Source organism: Hemitrygon akajei, chromosome 9 (assembly GCF_048418815.1).
Source record: "Hemitrygon akajei chromosome 9, sHemAka1.3, whole genome shotgun sequence".
Taxonomy (NCBI): domain Eukaryota; kingdom Metazoa; phylum Chordata; class Chondrichthyes; order Myliobatiformes; family Dasyatidae; genus Hemitrygon; species Hemitrygon akajei.
In genome coordinates, this window is record NC_133132.1 from 46,523,842 (window position 1) to 46,545,070 (window position 21,229).

Below are 21,229 nucleotides of genomic sequence, written 5' to 3' on the forward strand. Positions count from 1 at the left end.
CAGAAATTACTGGGACCGAACAGAGATATCTAAAACATCCTCAGCAACAAGAGATACCAGAGAACTGGAGGATAACCAATGTTGTTCTGCTGTTTAAAAAGTTTCTAAACAGAAATCAGGAAATTATAGGCAGGTGAGTGACATCAGTTGTGGGGAAGTTATTGGAAGGTATTCTAAGGGGCTGGATATATAAGTATTTGGATAGACATGGACTGATTAAAGATAGTCAGCATGGCTTTGTATGTGGTAGGTCATGTCTAACCAATTTTTTGGAATTTTTCGATGAAGTTTCAGGAAAATGGATGAAGGCAAGGCAGTGGATGCTTTCTGGCTCTGTGGGAGAAGCCAGAGTGTGGTCGTAGAAGATTGCTTCACTGACTGGAGGCCTCTGACTAGTGGTGTACCTCAGGGATCGGTGCTGAGTCCTTTGTTGTTTGTCATCTATATTAATGATCTGGATGATAATGTGGTTAACTGGATCAACAAATTTGCGGATGACACCAAGATGAGGGGTGTAGTGGACAGTGAGTAAGGCTATCATGGCTTGCAGAGGGATCTGCATCAGCTGGAAAAATGGGCTGAAAAATGACAGATGGAATTTAATGCAGACAAGTGTGAGATTTTACACTTCGGTAGTACTAACCAGGGTAGGTCTTACTCAGTGGAGAGTAGGGTACTGAGGAGTGCAGTAGGACAAAGGGATCTGGGAATACAGGTACGTAATTCATTGAAGTTGGTGTCACAGTTAGATAGGGTTATAGAGAAAGCTTTTGGCACACTGGCCTTCATAAAACAGTGTCTTGCGTACAGAAGATGAAGTGTTATGTATAAGATGTTGGTGAGGCCTAATCTGGAATGGGCCTGCAGTCTTGCACCTGCCTACAGAAAAAAATTGTAAACAATGTTGAAAGCATGCAGAGAAAACTTACAAAGATGTTATTGGTCTGGAAGACATTCGTTAAAAGGAAAGATTGAACAGGTTAGGACAGTATTCTTTAGAACATAGAAGATTGAGGGAAGATTTGAGGTATAAAAAATTATAAATGCAAGCAGGCTTTTCCCATTGAGGATGGGTGGTACTATACCAGAGGTCATGGCTTAAGGGTGAAAGGTGAGAAGTTTTAAGGGAAACAAAAGGGGAAACTAATTTATTCAGAGGGTTGTGGGAGCGTGGAATGAGCTGCCAGCACAAGTGGTGCATGCGAGCTCGATTTCAATGTTCAAGAGAAGTTTGGATAGGTACATGAATTGTAGGGATATGGAGGGCTATGGTCCCAGTGGGAGTAGATAGTTAAAATGTTTTGGGCATGGATTAAATGGGCCAAAGAGCCTGTTTCTGTGCTGTACTTCTTTGTGACAGTCTTTCAGGGAGGGATGCTGAGGGGGATGTAAGGAAAAAGATTTTTTAACGTGGAGAATGATTATGATCTGGAACTGATTGAAATAGTTACTCATGGCTTTCAATAGTGGATCAGACAGGCACGAGAAGAAAATAATTTGCAAAGGAATGGACTGATTCTCTGCAAGGTGCTTGTGTAGAATGCTGCCTTAATAAATTCTCTGGTGTAAAATTGATTTTCAAAGCAAATTGGTTATGGATTGAGATTGAGCTTAATCTGTTTTAATCCTCTCATTTATCCCTTTTAAATCACAAATCAAGATTTTCAATTCCTCCTCAAAGAGGAAATATTTTGCAATTTTGTTTATATTCAGGTGCATAGTTTCTTTAGTAGAGTATTGTTGATCAATATTAACTTCGAGTAATGTGGTTACTATTTTACATGGGAATGTGATAGTGGTATTACTTTTGAATATCCTTTAATCTAAAGTGAAACAATATAATTTTGCGAGAACTGTGAAGTAAATTTTATTTCACTATGGAGCTGTTTTAGAATACTGAAAACATGATACTGGTCTATGGGAACAAATGTGAGGGTTGGATTGGCTAAGAGTTAGGCATTTGAGTCGTTAAGAAATTATATGGACCATCCAATGTGGCACTAGATTGCATTGCTTAATAATTAGTTGACATGTTAAACAACTAATCCAGACCTTTAGTATGTGTGTTCAGGGTTGGAGCCAATCTTAGGCTTTGTTCAAAGTAAGAATCCTTTTTAATCTTAAAATGAATTGGAAAATTACACTTAGTGGCCACAGTGGACCCCCTGTACCTAATAAAATGGCCACTGCGAATATGTTTGTGGTCTTCTGCTGTTGTAGCCCATCCACTTAAAGGTTCAGCCTGTTGTGCATTCAGTGATACTCTTCTGTACTCCGCTGTTATAATGCTTTGTTATTTGAATTCTGTTACCTTCCTGTCAGCTTGAACCTCTGGCCATTTTCCTCTGACCTCTCTCATTAACAAGATATTTTCGCCCACACAACTGTCATTCATTGGATGTTTTTTTCTTTTCGCACCATTCTCTGTAAACTCTAGAGACTGTTGAATGTGAAAATCCCATGATATCAGCAGCTTCTAAGATACTCAAACCAGCCCACCTGGCACCTGCAGTCATTCCACGGTCAAGGCTATTTAGATCACATTTCTTCCCCATTCTGATGTTTGGCCCGAATAACAACTGAACCTCTTGATCGTGTCTGCATGCTTTTATGCATTGAGTTGCTGCCACATGATTGGCTGATTAGATATTTGCATTGACGAGCAGGTGTACAGGTGTACCTTAAAAAAAGTGGCCACTAAGTGTATAAGTAAGACCATAAGACATAAGATTTTTTTTCCTTCAGAGAAACTGTGAACTAAACAATTATATTCTTAATTTTCTTTAGAGATACTTTCTGGTTGGAAGCAATCATGCTGAAACTAAATATCGTGTGCTAAAAATAGACCGAACAGAACCAAAGGACTTGGTGGTTATTGATGACCGTGTAAGTGCCACCATTTATGCTAATTGTTTATGAAATACTTCTAAACTTTTCACAAGGGTTCAATTGTCAATACCAATTTAGGAATTGATAATTGAAAAACATTATTGGTTTACCATTCTGCTGTAGATTCTGATAGAACATACGACTCTGGACCCAGTTGCTGTATCATACTGAATCAGATACAAAATCCTTGTGAGGATGATTTGTTTCATACAGCTGCATATGAATGACATGATTAGGATCATTATACTTACAGATGGTTTAATCTTGAATCTTGAGTAGACTTTAAAGGAGCATTTATCTGATATAATCTGGTTTAATTTCTAAACTCTTTATAATAAATCCCAGAGCTTGATGGAATGTTGGGACCTTGAAAGATCTTTGAGTTCTCTCTAGCCACAGATGAGGTACCAGAGGACTAGGAATTTGCCATGGTCATTCCTTTGTTTAAGTGGGGCAATGGGCATAATCCAGGAAGTTATTGGCTGGTGAGCCTTGCATCTGTGTGTTGCTGGTCTGTTGTTTCTGACCATGACATAAACCTGTGTGGGGAGAGTTTTATAATGAAAAAACCATTGCACTGGGGCAGTTCCACTCTCGGCCTCAAAAATCTTGGCCAATGGTATGAAAAATCATCACGACTGGACATTTCCTCGGCTGCAGTGGATAGCCATAATGCCTTCTGTGCCTTGACATGCCCTTCGCTCTCTGCAAAGTGTTGCAGCACCACTTTGTTGGCTGAGTGATCTTGTAGTTGATCTCATCCACCCAGTCCGCCAGAACTGGCTTCACATGCTAGGGTAGACATATCCCTATCTCACTGGGGTTGTAAGTTCCTGGCTACCCTCACCTGGTTTAGCCTGCCTGTGAAGCGGTGTACTTGGGTGTGTTCACTATTGCATGCAAACAGTTATTTGGAGCCATGGGTGAGAGCTGGGTGGTAGGTGGGGACCAAAGGTGGATGAGCTATACCTGGGCAGAGCATGACAAGCCTGCCACCAGAGGGTGCTACAACTCCCTGTATGCCCCATGCACCCCATACATTAGAAGTAGGTAAGCTACAGGAGAGGATTCTGAGGGATAGGATTTATTTGCATTTGGAAAAGCATGGGGTAATTAGGAATGGTCAGCATAGTTTAGAGCAGGACAGGTCATATCTTACAAATTTGTTGTGAGTTTTTTTTTGAGGGGATGACAAAGGTGATTGATGGAGGGTAGGGCAGGTCCCTCATGGCAGGCTGATATAGAAGATTAAGTCTGTATGTATATTTAAGGCAGAGGTTGATAGATTCTTGATTGGTCAGGGCATGAAGGAATGCAAGAAAAAAGAAGGAGATTGGGGCTTAGAGGAAAAATGGATCAGCTATAATGAAGTGGCGGAGCAGACTTGTTGGGCCATATGGCCTAATTCTGCTCCAATGCCGTTTGGTCTTATTAAGACATATAGGATCCACAGTGACTTGGTAAATTCAAAATTAACTCAGCCGTAAAAGGTGGAATGGTGCTGGATTGGTGTTATTCTAACTCGAGGTCTGTGAACAGTGGTGTTCCACAAGTATTCTTGTTGACACCACTGTTGTTTGTGATGCATATAAATGATTTGGATGCAAATGTAGATGGGTTGATTAGTGATTTAACAGATTATAAAGAAAGTGGTGGAGTTAAAAACAGTGAAGAAGGTTGTCAAAGGATACAGCAGGATATATGTGTTGGCGCATGGCCTAGTGGAAGTTCATAGCTCCTGGAACACATGTAGATAGGGTGGTAAAGAAACCTGAAGTTGGTACAGTGTTCTTGCCTTCATTGATTGGGGCTATGTTCCAGCTATTTAAAACTTTGTTTAGGCCAAAGTTTTGGGGAATTTTATGAAGTTTGGTTACTGCATTATCAGAAAATATGGAAGCTTTGAGGGGTACATCACTAGGATGTTGCGTGAATTGGAGAGTATTAATTATAAGGAAAGGTTGCACAAACTTGGAATGTTTTCTGTGGAGCATAATAAAGGTTTAAAGTTATGAGAGGGATTGGTAAGGTCAGTCTCTTTCCCAGGATGGAAAAAACAAAGACTTGAGGGCATCATTTTAAGGAGAGACGGAGTAAGATGTGAGAGGCAAATTTTCTTACAGAGGGAATGGTATAAATGCCTCAAAAATGATGCACAGGGGAGGAGTGGTGGAAGCCAATTTAAAAGTGATGTGGAAGGGGTATTTAGACCGACACAAGCACAGGGAGATGGATCACGTGCAAGCAGATGGGATTAATTTAATTTGGCATAATTAATTGGCCAAGACTGAGCCAAAGTGCGGGTTACTGTGATGTGCTTTTCTATATTCTATGAATGAAAATGATGAATAAAATTTGAAAGATTCCTCTTTCAAGGGGAATAGAGTTTGAAGCTGATAAATGCACAGTAGGTCCAATGGCTTGTTCGGTGTCATTACAACAGCCAGATTTTATAATTACTGTTTTCAAATGCATACTAGACCGCCTGCTTCCAAAAAATGCTCAAATGGTTTTTTGTGTCTTAACTAATATGCTGCTCGTGTTTGGTGTAAGGAAAATTTCTCGTATCATAGATCTGTAGATGCTCCTCTGGTATAAAGGGGAACATGTTGCAGAGGTGGCAATCAAGTGCAGAAAATGGAACAATCTCAGCTGCAAATTAAGAAAAATGTGCACAGAAAAATGTGCTGGTCTACAGCAACCTGTAATTCTTTAGGTGCTCTTGGACCAGGAGGTGCCAGGTAGAGTTGACTTGTTTACTGGACTGATTTTGAAATTGTGTGCTAAAGTAATGCATGACTATCATAGTAGCATCAATTCTCCTTTCTGCAGTGTTTTGCCTCAGGAACCATGGTAAATTGAATAGCCACAAGAACACTCAATATGACATTATAGATCTCAGTTTGTTCTCATGTAATGTACATAGGAATTTTCAATAATGATTCTAAAATACTTGCTTTGTTTTGGTGTAGCACGTGTACAGTCAGCAAGAAGTTCAGGACCTTTTAAGTCGCCTTGATAATGGCAATCGAAGTAAGATGGGGCAGAAAGGACTATCTGGGCTTTCAAAAAGTGTGTGTGCTTTTGGCATTGTTGGTAAGAATTTGACAACTGCTTTTCTTTCTACATTGACCTTGCTTAAAAAAGTCCCCTTTTTATTCCCAAATGTTTCTGTAATTACCTGACAAGAAGAAGAGGATGTCTGTCATTCTTGTACGATATATGTGGCTTGTTCCATATGTGCTTTGTTAATTATCCTTGATGTTGTCAATGTACTAGAAAGGAAAAAACAAATAGGATTCTGATTACCAATATCACCAATTTGCTGATGACAAATTGGTAGGCAAATTGCTGGGTAGCTTCCAGAAAGCTTTTGATAAAGTCCCACATAGGAGATCAGTGGGCAAAATTAGGGCACGTTGTATTGGGGGCAGAGTACTGACATGGATTGAAAATTGGCTGGCTGACCGGAAACAAAGAGTAGCGATTAACGGCTGTGACCAGTGGGGTACCGCAAGGTTTGGTGCTGGGACCGCAGCTGTTTACAATATACATTAATGATTTAGATGAAGGGATTAAAAGTAACATTAGCAAATTTGCTGATGACACAAAGCTGGGTAGCAGTGTGAAATGTCAGGAGGATGTTATGAGAATGCAGGGTGACTTGGACAGGTTGGGTGAGTGGGCAAATGTATGGCAGATGCAGTTTAATGTGGATATATGTGCGGTTATCCACTTTGGTGGCAAGAACAGGAAGGCAGATTACTATCTAAATGGAGTCAGGTTAGGAAAAGGGGAAGTACAACGAGATCTAGGTGTTCTTGTACATCAGTCAATGAAAGCAAGCATGCAGGTACAGCAGGCAGTGAAGAAAGCTAATGGCATGCTGGCCTTTATAACAAGAGGAATTGAGTATAGGAGTAAAGAGGTCCTTCTGCAGTTGTACAGGGCCCTGGTGAGACCTCACCTGGAGTATTGTGTGCAGTTTTGGTCTCCAGATTTGAGGAAGGACATTCTTGCTATTGAGGGAGTGCAGCGTAGGTTCACAAGGTTAATTCCCGGAATGGCGGGACTGTCATATGTTGAAAGATTGGAGCAACTGGGCTTGTATACACTGGAATTTAGAAGGATGAGAGGGGATCTGATTGAAACATATAAGATTATTAAGATTATTCTGGCCTGGTTCCGGAGGACTGGAAGATTGCAAATGTCAGTCCGCTATTTAAGAAGGGGGCAAGGAAGCAAAAAGGAAATTATAGACCTGTTAGCTTGACATTGGTGGTTGGGAAGTTGTTGGAGTCGATTGTCAAGGATGAGGTTACAGAGTACCTGGAGGCATATGACAAGATAGGCAGAACTCAGCATGGTTTCCTTAAAGGAAAATCCTGCCTGACAAACCTAGTGCAATTTTTTGAGGAAATTACAAGTAGGCTAGACAAGGGAGATGCAGTGGATGTTGTGTATTTGGATTTTCAGAAGGCCTTTAACAAGGTGCCACACATGAGGCTGCTAAACAAGATAAGAGCCCATGGAATTATTGGAAAGTTACATACGTGGATAGAGTGTTGGTTGATTGGCAGGAGAGTAGGAATAAAGGGATCCCATTCTGGTTGGTTGCCGGTTACCAGTGGTGTTCCACAGGGGTTCGTGTTGGGGCCACTTCTTTTTACGTTGTATGTCAACGATTTGGATTATGGAATAGATGGCTTTGTGGCTAAGTTTGCTGATGATACAAAGATAGGTGGAGGGGCCGGTAGTGCTGAGGAAACAGAGAGTCTGCAGAAAGACTTGGATAGATTAGGGGAATGGGCAAAGAAGTGGCAAATGAATTACAATGTCTGAAAGTGTACGGTCATGCACTTTGGTAGAAGAAATAAACGGGCAGACTATTATTTAAATAGGAAGAGAATTCAAAGTTCTGAGATGCAACGGGACTTGGGAGTCCTCGTACAGGATACCCTTAAGGTTAACCTCCAGGTTGAGTCGGTGGTGAAGAAGGCGAATGCAATGTCGGCATTCATTTCTAGAGGAATAAAGCAGGGATGTGATGTTGAAGCTCTGTAAGGCACTGGTAAGACCTCACTTGGAATACTGTGTGCAGTTTTGGGCTCCTTATTTAAGAAAGGATGTGCTGACATTGGAGAGGGTTCAGAGAAGATTCACTAGAATGATTCTGGGAATGAGAGTGTTAACATATGAGGAACGTTTGACCGCTGTTGGACTGTACTTCTTGGAATTCAGAAGTATGAGGGGGGACCTCATAGAAACATTTCGTTGAAAGGCATGGACAGAGTGGATGTGGCAAAGTTGTTTCCCATGGTGGGGGAGGCTAGTACGAGAGGACATGACTTGAGAATTGCAGGGCACCCATTCAGAACAGAGATGCGAAAAAAAATGTTTAGCCAGAGGGTGGTGAATCTATGGAATTTGTTGCCATGGGCAGCAGTGGAGGCTAAGTCATTGGGTGTATTTAAGGCAGAGATTGAGAGGTATCTGAGTAGTCAGGGCATCAAAGGTTATGGTGAGAAGATGGGGGATGGGACTAAAGGGGAGATTGGATCAGCTCATGATGAAATGGTGGAGCAGACTTGATGGGCCAAATGGCCGACTTCTGCTCCTTTGTCTTATGGTCTTATTTTCCTCCATAAATGCTGCCAGACCTGCTGAGTTCCTCCAGTATTTTGTGTGTGTTGCCTATGATTTCCAGCATCTGCATAATTTCTTGTGTTTTAAATGATTCGTTGTTTAAAAATGTTAGAATCAACTGTAAGCCAAAGTCACAAAACTTTTGGGAAAGATGAATGCAAGGCATAGCAAAATAGTTCTTTTTTTATTGCACTTAGAAGAAAATGGTGTTCAGAAACTCTAGATCCTTCAGTCTAGTTATAGTGGTATATTTAATGAAAGTTAGAAAATGGCAGATGTATAGCAATTACTTTCAGTATTATTTGAGTAAGGGAGGAGGATTGCATACCTGATAACCCAAGCAAATCAATATTAATCAGGGATGGTGACTTCCAAAGCAACATTCAGAATACAAGTAATAAGTCAGCAAATTGATTACGAGAAAAAACTGTATTAAATAGTGATGTTCCTTGGGGCCAGTTTATTTCCAACTAATTTCAAAATAGCCTAGCTATGATTATCAAAAGTTTTGCTCATTAAGGAACAAGTCTTTTTAAATAAAAATTTGTACTTGTATTTCTGTCATTTAAGGTGAGAGAAAGAAACTGGGGAATTGTAATCAGGTAGGTTAAGATGCAGGGTTATAGGAGCAGAACACTGCAGTATGGAAACAAGCCCTTTGCCCCATGTATTCCATGCCGAAATATTATTCTGACTAGTCCCATTGACCTGCATCTGGACCCTTCATATCCATCCTATACATATACTTATCTATATTTCTTTTAAATGTTGAAGTTGAACCCGCATCCACCACTTCCACTGGCAGCACATTTCACACTCTCACCACCTCTGAGTGAAGAAGTTTCCCTTTATGTTCCCTTTAAATATTAGACCTTTCACACTTAACCTATTACCTAGTGTCACCCAACCTCAGTGGAAAAATCCTGGTTGTATTTGCCCTAGCTATACCAGTCATAATTTTGTCATTATCAAATCTCTCCTCATTCTCCTACGCTCCACAAAATAAGAGTCCACACCTATTCAACGTTTTCCTGTCTCTTATGTCCTCAGGTCCTGGCAACATGCTTGTAAATTTTCTTTACACTTTTTCAATCTTATTGTTATTCTTTACTCTAGGTAAATAACCAGAACTGCACACAATGCTCCAGATTGGCATCACCAACGTCTTATACAACTTTAATAGTATAACATCACAACTCCTGTACTCAGTACTTTGAGTTATGAAATTCAGTATACCAAAAGTACACTCAACAGATAGACGTTTTCTATCTGTGGTGCTACTTTCAAGGAATTATGGATCTGTATTCCCAGATCCCGTGATTCTACTGTACTCTTCAGTGCCCAACCATTCACTGTGCAAGTCTTACCTTGATTTGTCTCTCAAAGTCCAGCATCTCACACTTGACTACATTAAATTCTATCTGCCATTTTCAGCCCATTTTCCCCACTGTTCCAGATCCCACTGCAAAGTTTGATAGCTTTTCTCACTGTCCACTATACCCTCAATCTTGATGTCATCCACAAATTTGCTGTTCCAATTTACCACATTATCATCTAGATCTTTGATATAGATGACAAACGTCAACTGACCTAGCACTGATCCATGTGGCACTCGTATAATCACAGGCCTCTAATCAAGGAGTCAACAATCTATTACCTCTCTGTGGCTCCTCCTGGAAAGCCAGTGTTGAATTCAATTTCTAACCTCAGTTTGGATGCCAAGTGACGGGAATTCTTGACCATTCTCCCATCTGGGATCTTGTCAAATCCATGTAGACAACATTCTCTGCCTTGCCTTCATCATAGTTTTTCATGGATAAAGTCCTCCCCACCATTGAGCACATCTACATGAAGTATTGTTGCAGGAAAGCAATTATCCATCTTCAGAGAACCCCACCACCCAGGATGTGCTCTCTTCTCACTGCTGCCATCAGGAATAAGATACATGAGACTCTGGACTCACACCACCAGGTTCAGAAATAGTTATTACCCCTCAGCCATTAAGCTCTTGAATCAAAGGGGATAACTTCACTCAACTTCAGTTACACATCATTGAAATGTTCCAACTCACTTTCAAGGACTCCTCATCTCATGTTTTCAATATTTATTGTTTAGTAATTTATTATTATTTATTGATTTTTTTATTTGCACAATTTGTTGTCTTTTGCATACTAATTGAACACCCAAGTTGTTGTGGTCTTTCATTGACAAACCTGGTAATATGTTATGTGAAGAGATAAAGTATTGGCAAAGGAATGTGATATATAGGGTTAGTTGGAAGCCATATGATCTGGTAACTCAGAAGACTAAACTTTGTATCTCTTGGATCTGAGGTCTAAGTATTTACCTGGTTAGATAGATTGAGATAGAGAGTAGGGGTAATGTGTAGTTTGATAAGGTGTTTTGGATTCTGGTGTTTAAGTCCAAGGTTCTTTTAGAAGTCAGGAACGAGGCATAAAACTTGTTGCCTCACAATCATTTTATTAAGAGTTGATAGAATAAAAGGAAATTGAAACAAACAGGGACAAAGTACTACTACTTGAAGAGAGGAACTAAAGATACAGATAATTGATTGTTAAACTGCAAAGATTTTTAAAAAATCTTGTAATGGTACCTGCCTCCATTACTTCTTCTAGTAGCTCCTCCATTCACACCTCACCCTCTGTGGAAAACATACTCATCAAGTCACTTTTAAATAGAACATAGAGCATAAAGCAGTATAGCACAGGAGCAGAACCTTCAGCCATCATAAACACAAGAGATTCTGCAGGTGCTGGAAACCCAGAGCAACATACAACCACACTTGGTGGGCCGGGGGACATCTATGGAAGTGAATTAATAGTCCAAGTTTCAGGCCGAAACTTTTCATCAGGAGTCCTTTCAGCCCACTTGTGTTGTCAAATTAATTCAGCTAGTAATTTTTGCTCTCTCACCCTAAATCTGTACCTAATATCTCTAGTCTCCCATCCCTTAGGAAATAGAAAGTGAATATTCGCTTCATCTGTGCCCCTCATATGCCCCTCAAGATTTTATAAGGTCATCCATTAGCCTCCTTTGTTCCAGGAAAAATAGTCCCAGCCTATCCAGCCTCGCCTTATAAAATAAACTGACCAGTACCGGCAACATCTGTGTGAATGTTTTCTTTCTAGCATAATCACAAGTTGCCTGCAGTATGCTGACAGGAAGAACATGTAATACTCCAGGTGCGCTCCCACCAACGTCTTAGTTAGGTGTAACATGATGTTCCAATTCCTCCACTCAGAGTTTCTCTAATGAAAGCAAACGTGTCACACACTGTCTTCGTCACTTTATCTACCTCTATTGTCACTTCTTGGGAGCTCTGTACTTGTACCCCTAGGTCTTTGTTTTATTGGGTGCTCCAGGATCCTGTTTTAACTATGTATGTCCTCTCCTGATATAACTTCCCAGAATGCATCAATATGCACAAACCATTTTGATAGGATAATAAACCAGGTATCTAAACTGCCAAAGGTAAATATTACTGTAATAATTGTAAATGAAAACATCAATTAGTATTTATGTAATCTGGGCAAACTTGTGGTAATTGAATTCTGAGCCGGTAAGAATAAGACATCCATTAAATGATACTTCATGAGTAATGAAGGTCCATAGGGCTAAAAAGTTTTTGTGCTTAATATTAAGTGATCTTGCATACTAGAAATGGGTGTATATAACAAAGACTGCTCACATGCTGAGGGAGTATTGTCCTCATGATCTGCTGGACAGGAGCATGAAAGGGAAAAATTCTTCAGCCAGAAGGGGGTGATTCTGTGGAATCCATCACCGCAGACAGCTCTGGGGAGCAAGTCATTGGGTATATTTAAACCAGATAGTTAGGTTCTTGATTAATAAGGGCATCAAACCTTATTGGGACAGAGAAATGGGGTTGAATGGAATAATAATCAACTATGATAGAATGGAGGAGCAGACACAATGGGCCAAATGGTCTAATTCTACTTCTATGTCAAATGGTCTTAAAAATGAATTCAAAATAGTGGTTAAGTTATATTTTTAATACAGTGAACATTTCTGGATACCATACATTTAGCAGGGCTTATTAGCTTTGCACACTTATTTTGTGTCATGGTTGGATCAGGTGGAGAGGTGCAGGTGAATCAATATCAGAATTAATTGAATTGACTTCATTTCTTACATCCTTCACATACATGAGTAAAAACCTTTACATTAGGTCACTGTCTGAATGTGCAATGTGCAAATTATTGTAATCTGTAATAAATAGTATATACAGTAAGATATATAACAGAGCAGTCAATATAGCTTAGAAGTGCAATTGTGTCAGTATTAATTAATCAGTCTGATGTCCTGGTGGAAGAAGCTGTCCTGCAGCCTGTTGGTCCTGGCTTTAATGCTACAGTACCTTTCCCAGATGGTAACAGCTAGAACAGTTTGTGGTTGGGGTGACTCAGGTCGCCAATGATCCTTTGGGCCCTTTTTACGCACTTGTCCCTGTAAATGCACTGAATACTGGAAGTTAACATCCACAGATGTGCTGATATCACTTTAATATCACAGTTATATGGTGTAAAATTTGTTGTTTTGTGGCAGAAGTACAGTGCAATACATTTTAAAAATTTATAAATTACAGTAGAAAAATATATAAAGTTACATTAAATAGGTAGTAAAATAGAAAAAAATACTGAGGGTAGTGTACATGGATTCATTGTCCATTCAGAGATCTGATGGCACAGGAGAAGAAGCTGTTCCTAAAACACTGGGTGTTGCCTTCAGGCTTTTGTACATCCTTGCTGATAGTAGCAATGAGAAGAGGGCTTGTTCTTGGTGATGGGGCTCTGTGATGATGGATGTCGCCTTTCTAAGACATCACCTTTTGAAAATGTCCTCGATGCTGGGGGAGACTAGTGCCATTATAGAGCTGGCTGAGTTTGCAACTTTCTGCAGCATTCTCTAGAAATTTCCTAGGGTACTTGGTGCCATACACTTGTAGATCTCTCCAAACTCCGAATGAAATATAGCCACTGCACTGCCTTCTTTGTAATTGCATCAATATGTTGGGCCCAGAAATTTTGACACTCAGGATCTTGAAACTGGTTACCCTTTCCAATGTTGAGCAATAGACAATAAGTGCAGGAGTAGGCCATTCGGCCCTTAGAGCCAGCACAGCCATTCAATGTGATCATGGCTGATCATCCACAATCAGTACCCCGTTCCTGCCTTCTCCCCATATCCCTCAACTCCGGTATCTTTAAGAGCTCTATCTAACTCTTTTTTGAAAGCATCCAGAGAATTGGCCTCCACTGCCTTCTGAGGCAAAGCATTCCATAGAATGCAAAGCATTCCACAACTTTCTGGGTGAAAAAGTTTTATCCTGAACTCCGTTCTAAATGGCCTACCCCTTATTCTTAAACTGTGGCCTCTGGTTCTGGACTCCCCCAACATTGGGAACATGTTTCTTGCCTCTAGCGTGCCCAATCCCTTAATAATCTTATATGTTTCAATCAGATCCCCTCTCATCCTTCTAAATTCCAGTGTATACAAGCCCAGTCGCTCCAATCTTTCAACATATGACAGTCCGCCATCCTGGGAATCAACCTCGTGAAGCTATGCTGCACTCCCTCAATAGCAAGAATGTCCTTCCTTAAATTTGGAGACCAAAATTGAACAATACTCTAGGTGTGGCCTCACCAGGGCCCTGTACAACTGCAGAAGGACCTCTTTGCTCCTATACTCAACTCTCCTTGTTATGAAGGCCAACATGCCATTAGCTTTCTTCATTGCCTGCTGTACCTGCACGCTGACTTTCAGTGACTGATGAACAAGGACACCTAGATCTCGTTGTACTTACCCTTTTCCTAACTTGACATCATTCAGATAGTAATCTGCCTTCCTGTTCTTGCCACCAAAGTGGATAACCTCACATTTATCCACATTAAACTGCATCTGCCATGCATCTGCCCACTCACCCAACCTGTCCAAGTCACCCTGCAATCTCCAACGATTCCTCAATGAAAAATGGTGTGTGTTCACTTGACTTTCCCCTTCCTGAAATCTACAATCATTTCCTTTGTTTTACTGACTTTGTACAAGGTTGTTGCTACACCACTCAACTAGCTGACCTAACTCGCGCCTATATGCCTCCTTGTCACCATCTGAAGCTCTGCCAACAATAGTTGTGCCATCGCCAGAGTTTATAGATGCCGCTTGAGCTGTGCCTAGCCACACAGTCATGGCTGTAGGGAGAGTAGAGCAGTGAACTAAGGTGATGATTTAAGAGGAGCTTTTTGGAAGATAGGAAACTTATCTACAGCATGGTAATAGAAGTTTTGAGAAGTCTTTTGCAATGCATTAGCTTCATAAACCAATTTTATATCTGTTGAAATTTTGATAGATGTTTAAAGGGAAGTGAAGTTTCAGAGGGTGAGGTCATGTTATTGGATCTGTAATCCAGAGCCTTGACTTTATGATCTGGATACATTTTGGATCTCATAATGGCAACAAGGGTATATAATAGTTAATGAAATAAATCATTTGATGACGAAACGAACTACAGGCTTACCATGGAAAATGTTTCTATTCTTTGGTATCCATAGTAAAGATGAAAATTTTGCATTCTGGCATGGTCCAGCCTGCAGTTAACTTTAGGCCCACAGCAGAGTGTTTGAATCTTAACTGTTTTCAGAAATGACCATCCATGACTGTCTTTTTAAGAATAGTTACTGATGGGCCTAAGGCTGTTTTTTGACATCAACATCTTGTATTTGAATCTAAAAAATTACTGAGTTAAGTTGCAGATCATCACAATATCAATGAATGGCAGAATTGCTTTGAGGAATTAAATTGCCTGCTTTTGTTGTTATGAGTATATACTATTTCCCATTGGATGGCATTGTTACAGCTTGGACAACTTTTTTGCACTTGTGTTTTTTTGTAACCTTTTGCCATCTGGGCAGCTTCAGTGCCTCTTAACTTGGGTCTATCATTGTATAGGATTAAAGGATGATCCCAATTATTTCAAATCTGTAAATACGGTTGTTTTCTTATCATTGCCTCCTTGTTGATTTCAGGGATACGTAGATTAATTGTTCAGTTAGTGGCTTGGCTTAAATCTGATAATTCAGCACTGTGGAGAGAGTGTATGTAAGATCAGCGACCTTTCAGTAGCCTAATATGTGTTTTTACCACTATGCTATTAAGGTAATCTGTTTTTTATATGGTTATAATTTTGATCTGATGCAATAATCTACACTTCAGACTAACAATGCTTTTTCTCTATAGGATTTGTCAGATTTTTAGAAGGATACTACATTGTATTGATAACCAAAAGAAGAAAGGTTGCAGATATTGGTGGCCATTCAATTTATAAAATTGAAGACATCAACAGTGTCTACATTCCAAATGATTCTGTTCGAATTGCGCATCCAGATGAAGCCAAGTAAGTGGACATAGGACAAGTTAATAGTTTTGGTCCTTAATACAATAAGATGCCCAAATAATTGACTTGGACAATTCACATGCATTGGCTTAGAAATTATTTGGTTATGGAAAAGGCTCAAAGCCCCTCAATTTTAAAAGAAGCCGCATAAGAGTAAGCACTTAAAACAAAAGTGTTTTTTTTTCCTATGAAGTTTCATAGCAACAGGCTAATGAGGGTAAACAGGTAAAATAAGTCATGGAATCATGGTGTTGAAGAAATTGGTAGTTGTTGTTAGAGTATAAGGAGGTCAATGATACAGATTGGAAAACCTCAGAACTGATGAATCACAAACTTAAAATGCAGGAAACAGGAAATGCAGTGGGTCAGCAGAGCAGTTGGGTGAAGGGTAGGGATCGAAGATACTTGATTTTTGGTTTGATGAATTTTGATGGATGAGTAGTAATTAGAATAGATTAATCAAGATCAACAGCAAGAGGAGGGGTAGTAGGATTGAATATTAAAAATAATTCTTAAATCAGGAGTTGGCAAATGCCAGATAGATGCTTCATTTTCCATAGCCACCAATTAATCAGATTGCTCTTCTTTAAGTACCATTTTATCAAGCCTTGTATTTCTTAACCTGATTTCAGTATCTGATTCTGTATAATTGTCATGTATCATTCATGGACTTCAATGTGCATGTGAATCTTGAACTAAAATCTTTACCATAAATGTGTATTTATAAAGTGGAGGACTTGTAACAAATTTTGCAAACAATGATCCACATTAGCAACTACCGTAGATTCCGTACTACAGAGCGCACCTGATTAAAAGCCACAGGCTCTAATTTTAGAAAGAAAATCAATTTTGTACTTGTACAAGCCGCACCGGATTTTAGGCCGCAGGTGTCCCACGTTGTAATATGAGATATTTACACAGAAAGATATTACATGTGAGGATTTTTTAACTTTTAATTAAATCCGTATGGTAACATAAACAAATACATATTGCAAATGCTTTTTTTCGAACCGTGCCTGTAACACGGCTACTTTTAAATATACATACGTATCAGTAACACACAAATTACGTTGCGTATACTTTTTTACTGAACAGTGCACGAACAACATTCCAATATCTCCTAACGACTGGTAAAAAAATATATATACTGCAGCCTACCAGGAAAAGTTATTGATCGCCTTTAACTTAAAAGCAGCGTTTTCGCTCGGGTCTAATGCCGCTCGCCCCCACCTTCCCGTTTATCGCAAACTGGTATTTCCCACAAGACGCAGCGAAACCGGATGTGACGTCATAGCATCCCGGGATGTAGTACAGAAAACAAATATAGTTAAAACACTTCTAACTTTAACTAGAAAATACTAACAAATGAATTACTAAGTGAAAATATTATAAACTAAATAACTGCCATAAAGGCAGCACAATGCTTTTCTTCGAGTGTTTTCCATGTTGATGAGGGTGAGTACAAATGACTGATTTACAGTAATTTAATTGTGAAAGTGCGCTTGATTTATCGTACAATTTCATTGGACCTCTGTGAACTACTCATCAATTTTATTGGTCTACTGTTACGAGGCAAAATGTTTTTGGCGGCATGAAAAAAAAACATGCATTAGCCGCACCGTTGTAAAAGCCGCAGTGTTCAAAGCTGTTCAAAGCGTGGGAAAAAAGTAGCGGCTTATAATCCGGCATCTACGGTAAGTTTTAGATTACATTTGTTTGCATTGTTACAAATGCAGCAGCAATGAATATGAAACTGAGACAGGGTTTGAAACAAATCCTGAAATTTGTTAACCTCTGCTCAAACTTAGAGAAGTAAACAAATAACTACCGTAGATTCCGGATTTTAAGCCGCTACTTTTTTCCCACATTTTGAACAGCTTTGAACTTTGTGGCCAATAATCCGAAGCGGCTAATGCATGGTTTTTTTCATGCCGCCTCGTAAACATTTTGCCTCGTAACAGTAGACCAATAAAATTGATGAGTAGTTCACAGAGGTCCAATGAAATTGTACGATAAATCAAGCGCACTTTCACAATTAAATTATTGTAAATCAGTCATTTGTACTCACCCTCATCAACATGGAAAACACTCGAAGCATTGTGCTACCTACCCTACTTAGTTTAAACTATATTTGTTTTCTGTACTACATCGCGGGATGCTATGACGACACACCCGGTTTCGCGGTGTCTTGTGGGAAAATGCCGTTTGCGATGAAACGGGACGGAGGGGGGAGCGCATTACGCGAGCGGCTTTGGATCCGAGCGAACTCTGCTTTTAAATGCCGTTTGCGATGAAACGGGACGGAGGGGGGAGCGCATTACGCGAGCGGCTTTGGATCCGAGCGAAAGCTGCTTTTAAATGCCGTTTGCGATGAAACGGAAAGGAGGGGGGGAGCGCATTACGCGAGCGGCTTTGGATCTGAGCGAACTCTGCTTTTAAGTTAAAGGTATCAATAACTTTTCCTGGTAGGCTGCAGTATATATATTTTTTACCAGTCGTTAGGAGATATTGGAATGTTGTTCAGTAAAGAAGTATACGCAACGTATATTTAAAAGTAGCCGCGTACGGGCACGGTTCGAAAAAAAGCATTTGCAATATGTATTTGTTTTTGTTACCATATGGATTTAATTGAAAGTTAAAAAAATCCTCAGGTGTAATATCTTTCTGTGTAAATATCTCATATTACAACGTGGGACACCTGCGGCCGAAAATCCGGTGCGGCCTAAAATCCGGTGCGGCCTTTACAATTAAAAAAATGATTTTATTTCTAAAATTAGAGCCAGCGGCTTAAAATCAGGTGCGCTCTGTAGTCCGGAATCTACGGTAACTTAACCGGAAGTTAACAGTTAGGTGGCACAAACATTCAACTTAGAAACTGTTCTTAACGAGTTCCCATCCAATCACAGACTTAAAGTGATAAATTCAAAAGTCCATGTGATTTATACAGTCATTAAGGAGAGACTTCTGGGAAACAAACGATTCCTTCGAAGTAACAACGAATCTGCCGATCCCACAGCTGGGAGATCCCTTGTTTGCAGAAATCACGAGGAAATAAAAGGAACTGACCTTTAGACTGGAGAGTGGTCACTGCACAAACCTTCCTGACTTTGCAGGGGTTTAACTCAAATGTGCATGCCACAATTCCTGAATGAAGTCACAAAAGTCTATCATTCCCCAAAACACTGAATGACATTAACTTTATCCAATCCTTTGAACTTGGATAACTCCGGTAATGCCTTCACTCTCCGATACTGGACTGTAAGGGAAAAGTAAATGTGCAACAAACAAAACCGGTGGAGCCTTCATACCACCGGCAACAACAATGTTACACAAAAATAAAAATGAGAACTGCGTCACAGACCACGGGCTTGGATTAAATACCGCTTGGAACATACCATCATGTGACATAACATCACCCCACAGTCATGAGACAAGTACATCATCCCACTCACAAGACCATTACGTCATCCCACTGTCCTGTGATCAAACTGTGAGCATGTAACAGCATCGTACACAAAAATAGTTTACAATGATAGAATTTCTAACTCATATAAATCATCACTGTTTTATATTGCTTTTTGTTCTTAAATTAATTTTACCATGGTTTGAAAACTTTCACATCAGTCTTTTACAGTTCTAGGCTCAATTCAACCACAGATATAATTTCAGATGTTCATACCCTATAATCCCAAGTTATCAACTGTATACATACACTAAAAAGCAAGAGGGTATCTAGAAAGAGGGTAGGAACTCAAGGACAAAGTTGGAAATGTATGCCTGGAGCCAGAGGGAATGGGCAAGATACTAAATGAATACTATGCATTGATATTCACCAGGGAGAAGGATGTGTAGATAGTAAGATCAGGGAGGGATATGCTGATATTGTAGTGAATATTAAAAAAATAGGAGGAGGAAGTGTTGAACCTTTTAAAGACAAAAGAATGATTAAACCCCATGGCCTGATGAGATCTATGTCAGATTATAGAAAGAAGCAAGAAAGGAGATTGCTAGGGCCTTGACATAGATCTTTGTATCCTCTTTAGCCACAGGCAAGCTTCCAGAAAGCTGGAGAAAAGCCAATGTATTCCTTTGCTTAAGAAAGGCAATAGAGATAAATCAGGAGTTTATAGGTTAGTGTGCCTTTCCTCAGTAGTATTGGAGAAGAGTTTGAAAGACGGGATTAATTTGCAATTGAAAAAGCTTACATTTATCAGGACTAGTGAGCATGGATTTGTGTGGGGGAGGTCACAGTAAGTGTTTTGAAGAGGTGGGAAAGATGATTGATGAGGGTAGGGCAGTGGTATTTGTATACAATTGTCCCTTGGTATCCGCGGGGGATTGGTTCCAGGACCCCCTGCGGGTACCAAAATCCGTGGATGCTCAAGTCCCTTATATAAAATGGCGTAATATTTGCATATAACCTACACACATCCTCCCGTATACTTTAAATCATCTCTAGATTACTTATAATACCTAATACAATGTAAATGCCATGTAAATAGTTGTTACACTACTGTATTGTTTAGGGAATAATGACAAGAAAGAAAAGTCTGTACATGTTCAGTACAGAAGCAACCATCATAGTTCTTCTCGGAACACTGATGCTGCCTCAGCATCAGCCGATGCCAATTTTCCCGTGATCTTTTAAGTTCTTGAGGCTGTAGTGCTTTACATAGCTAGCTAGCCATTCCAAACTAGCCTTAAACTCCTTCCTCTCGCTCACAACACAAGTAGCAAACAAACGAGACACGAGGCGAACAATGCTCAAACAATGAGTGCTGGAGAGAGACTGAGGATCTGTGAAATGGTGGGAGGCTACAGCAGGGTATGCCTACACATCACTCCATTCGCGTGGATTCAGTGTAGTGCTCAGCGTGCAACAAATTCAAGTTTTGCTTTTTGGAATTTTCTGGAATTTTTTTTCGAATATTTTCAATCCACGGTTGTTTGAATCCGTGGATGCGGAACCCACGGATACGGAGGGCCAACTGTACATAAATTTAGTAAAGCTATCAATGAGGCCCTTTGTAGTAAGTTGATCCAGTTGTTTCTAAACTCAGACTCTCCTGTGGTGTGTTTTTTTCAGAGGTGTTGTAGAATATATAGCATGACTTAATGTGAGGGTAAATACAGATGAGGGAGGTGTTGGTTACATCATTTGACTTTCTAATATATGTTTGGAAGGATAATTTTCAGGGTTGGCTTGCTAGCATAGTTCCATTAGCCTTTAGAAAACTAACCTTGCTGTACAACTGTACTATA

At 39.8% G+C, this 21,229-nt stretch overlaps 1 protein-coding gene across 2 annotated transcripts in view; it reads left to right on the forward strand.

The window, feature by feature from the left end:
• Positions 1 to 21,229, forward strand: part of fig4a (FIG4 phosphoinositide 5-phosphatase a) — a 109,991-nt gene that overhangs the window by 11,186 nt on the left and 77,576 nt on the right. For both annotated transcript variants that reach the window (XM_073055894.1, XM_073055893.1), the window contains 3 exons: positions 2,788 to 2,886; positions 5,862 to 5,985; positions 15,811 to 15,967. In XM_073055894.1, coding sequence (XP_072911995.1) covers positions 2,788 to 2,886; positions 5,862 to 5,985; positions 15,811 to 15,967 — 380 coding nt within the window. The remainder of the gene's footprint in view (positions 1 to 2,787; positions 2,887 to 5,861; positions 5,986 to 15,810; positions 15,968 to 21,229) is intronic.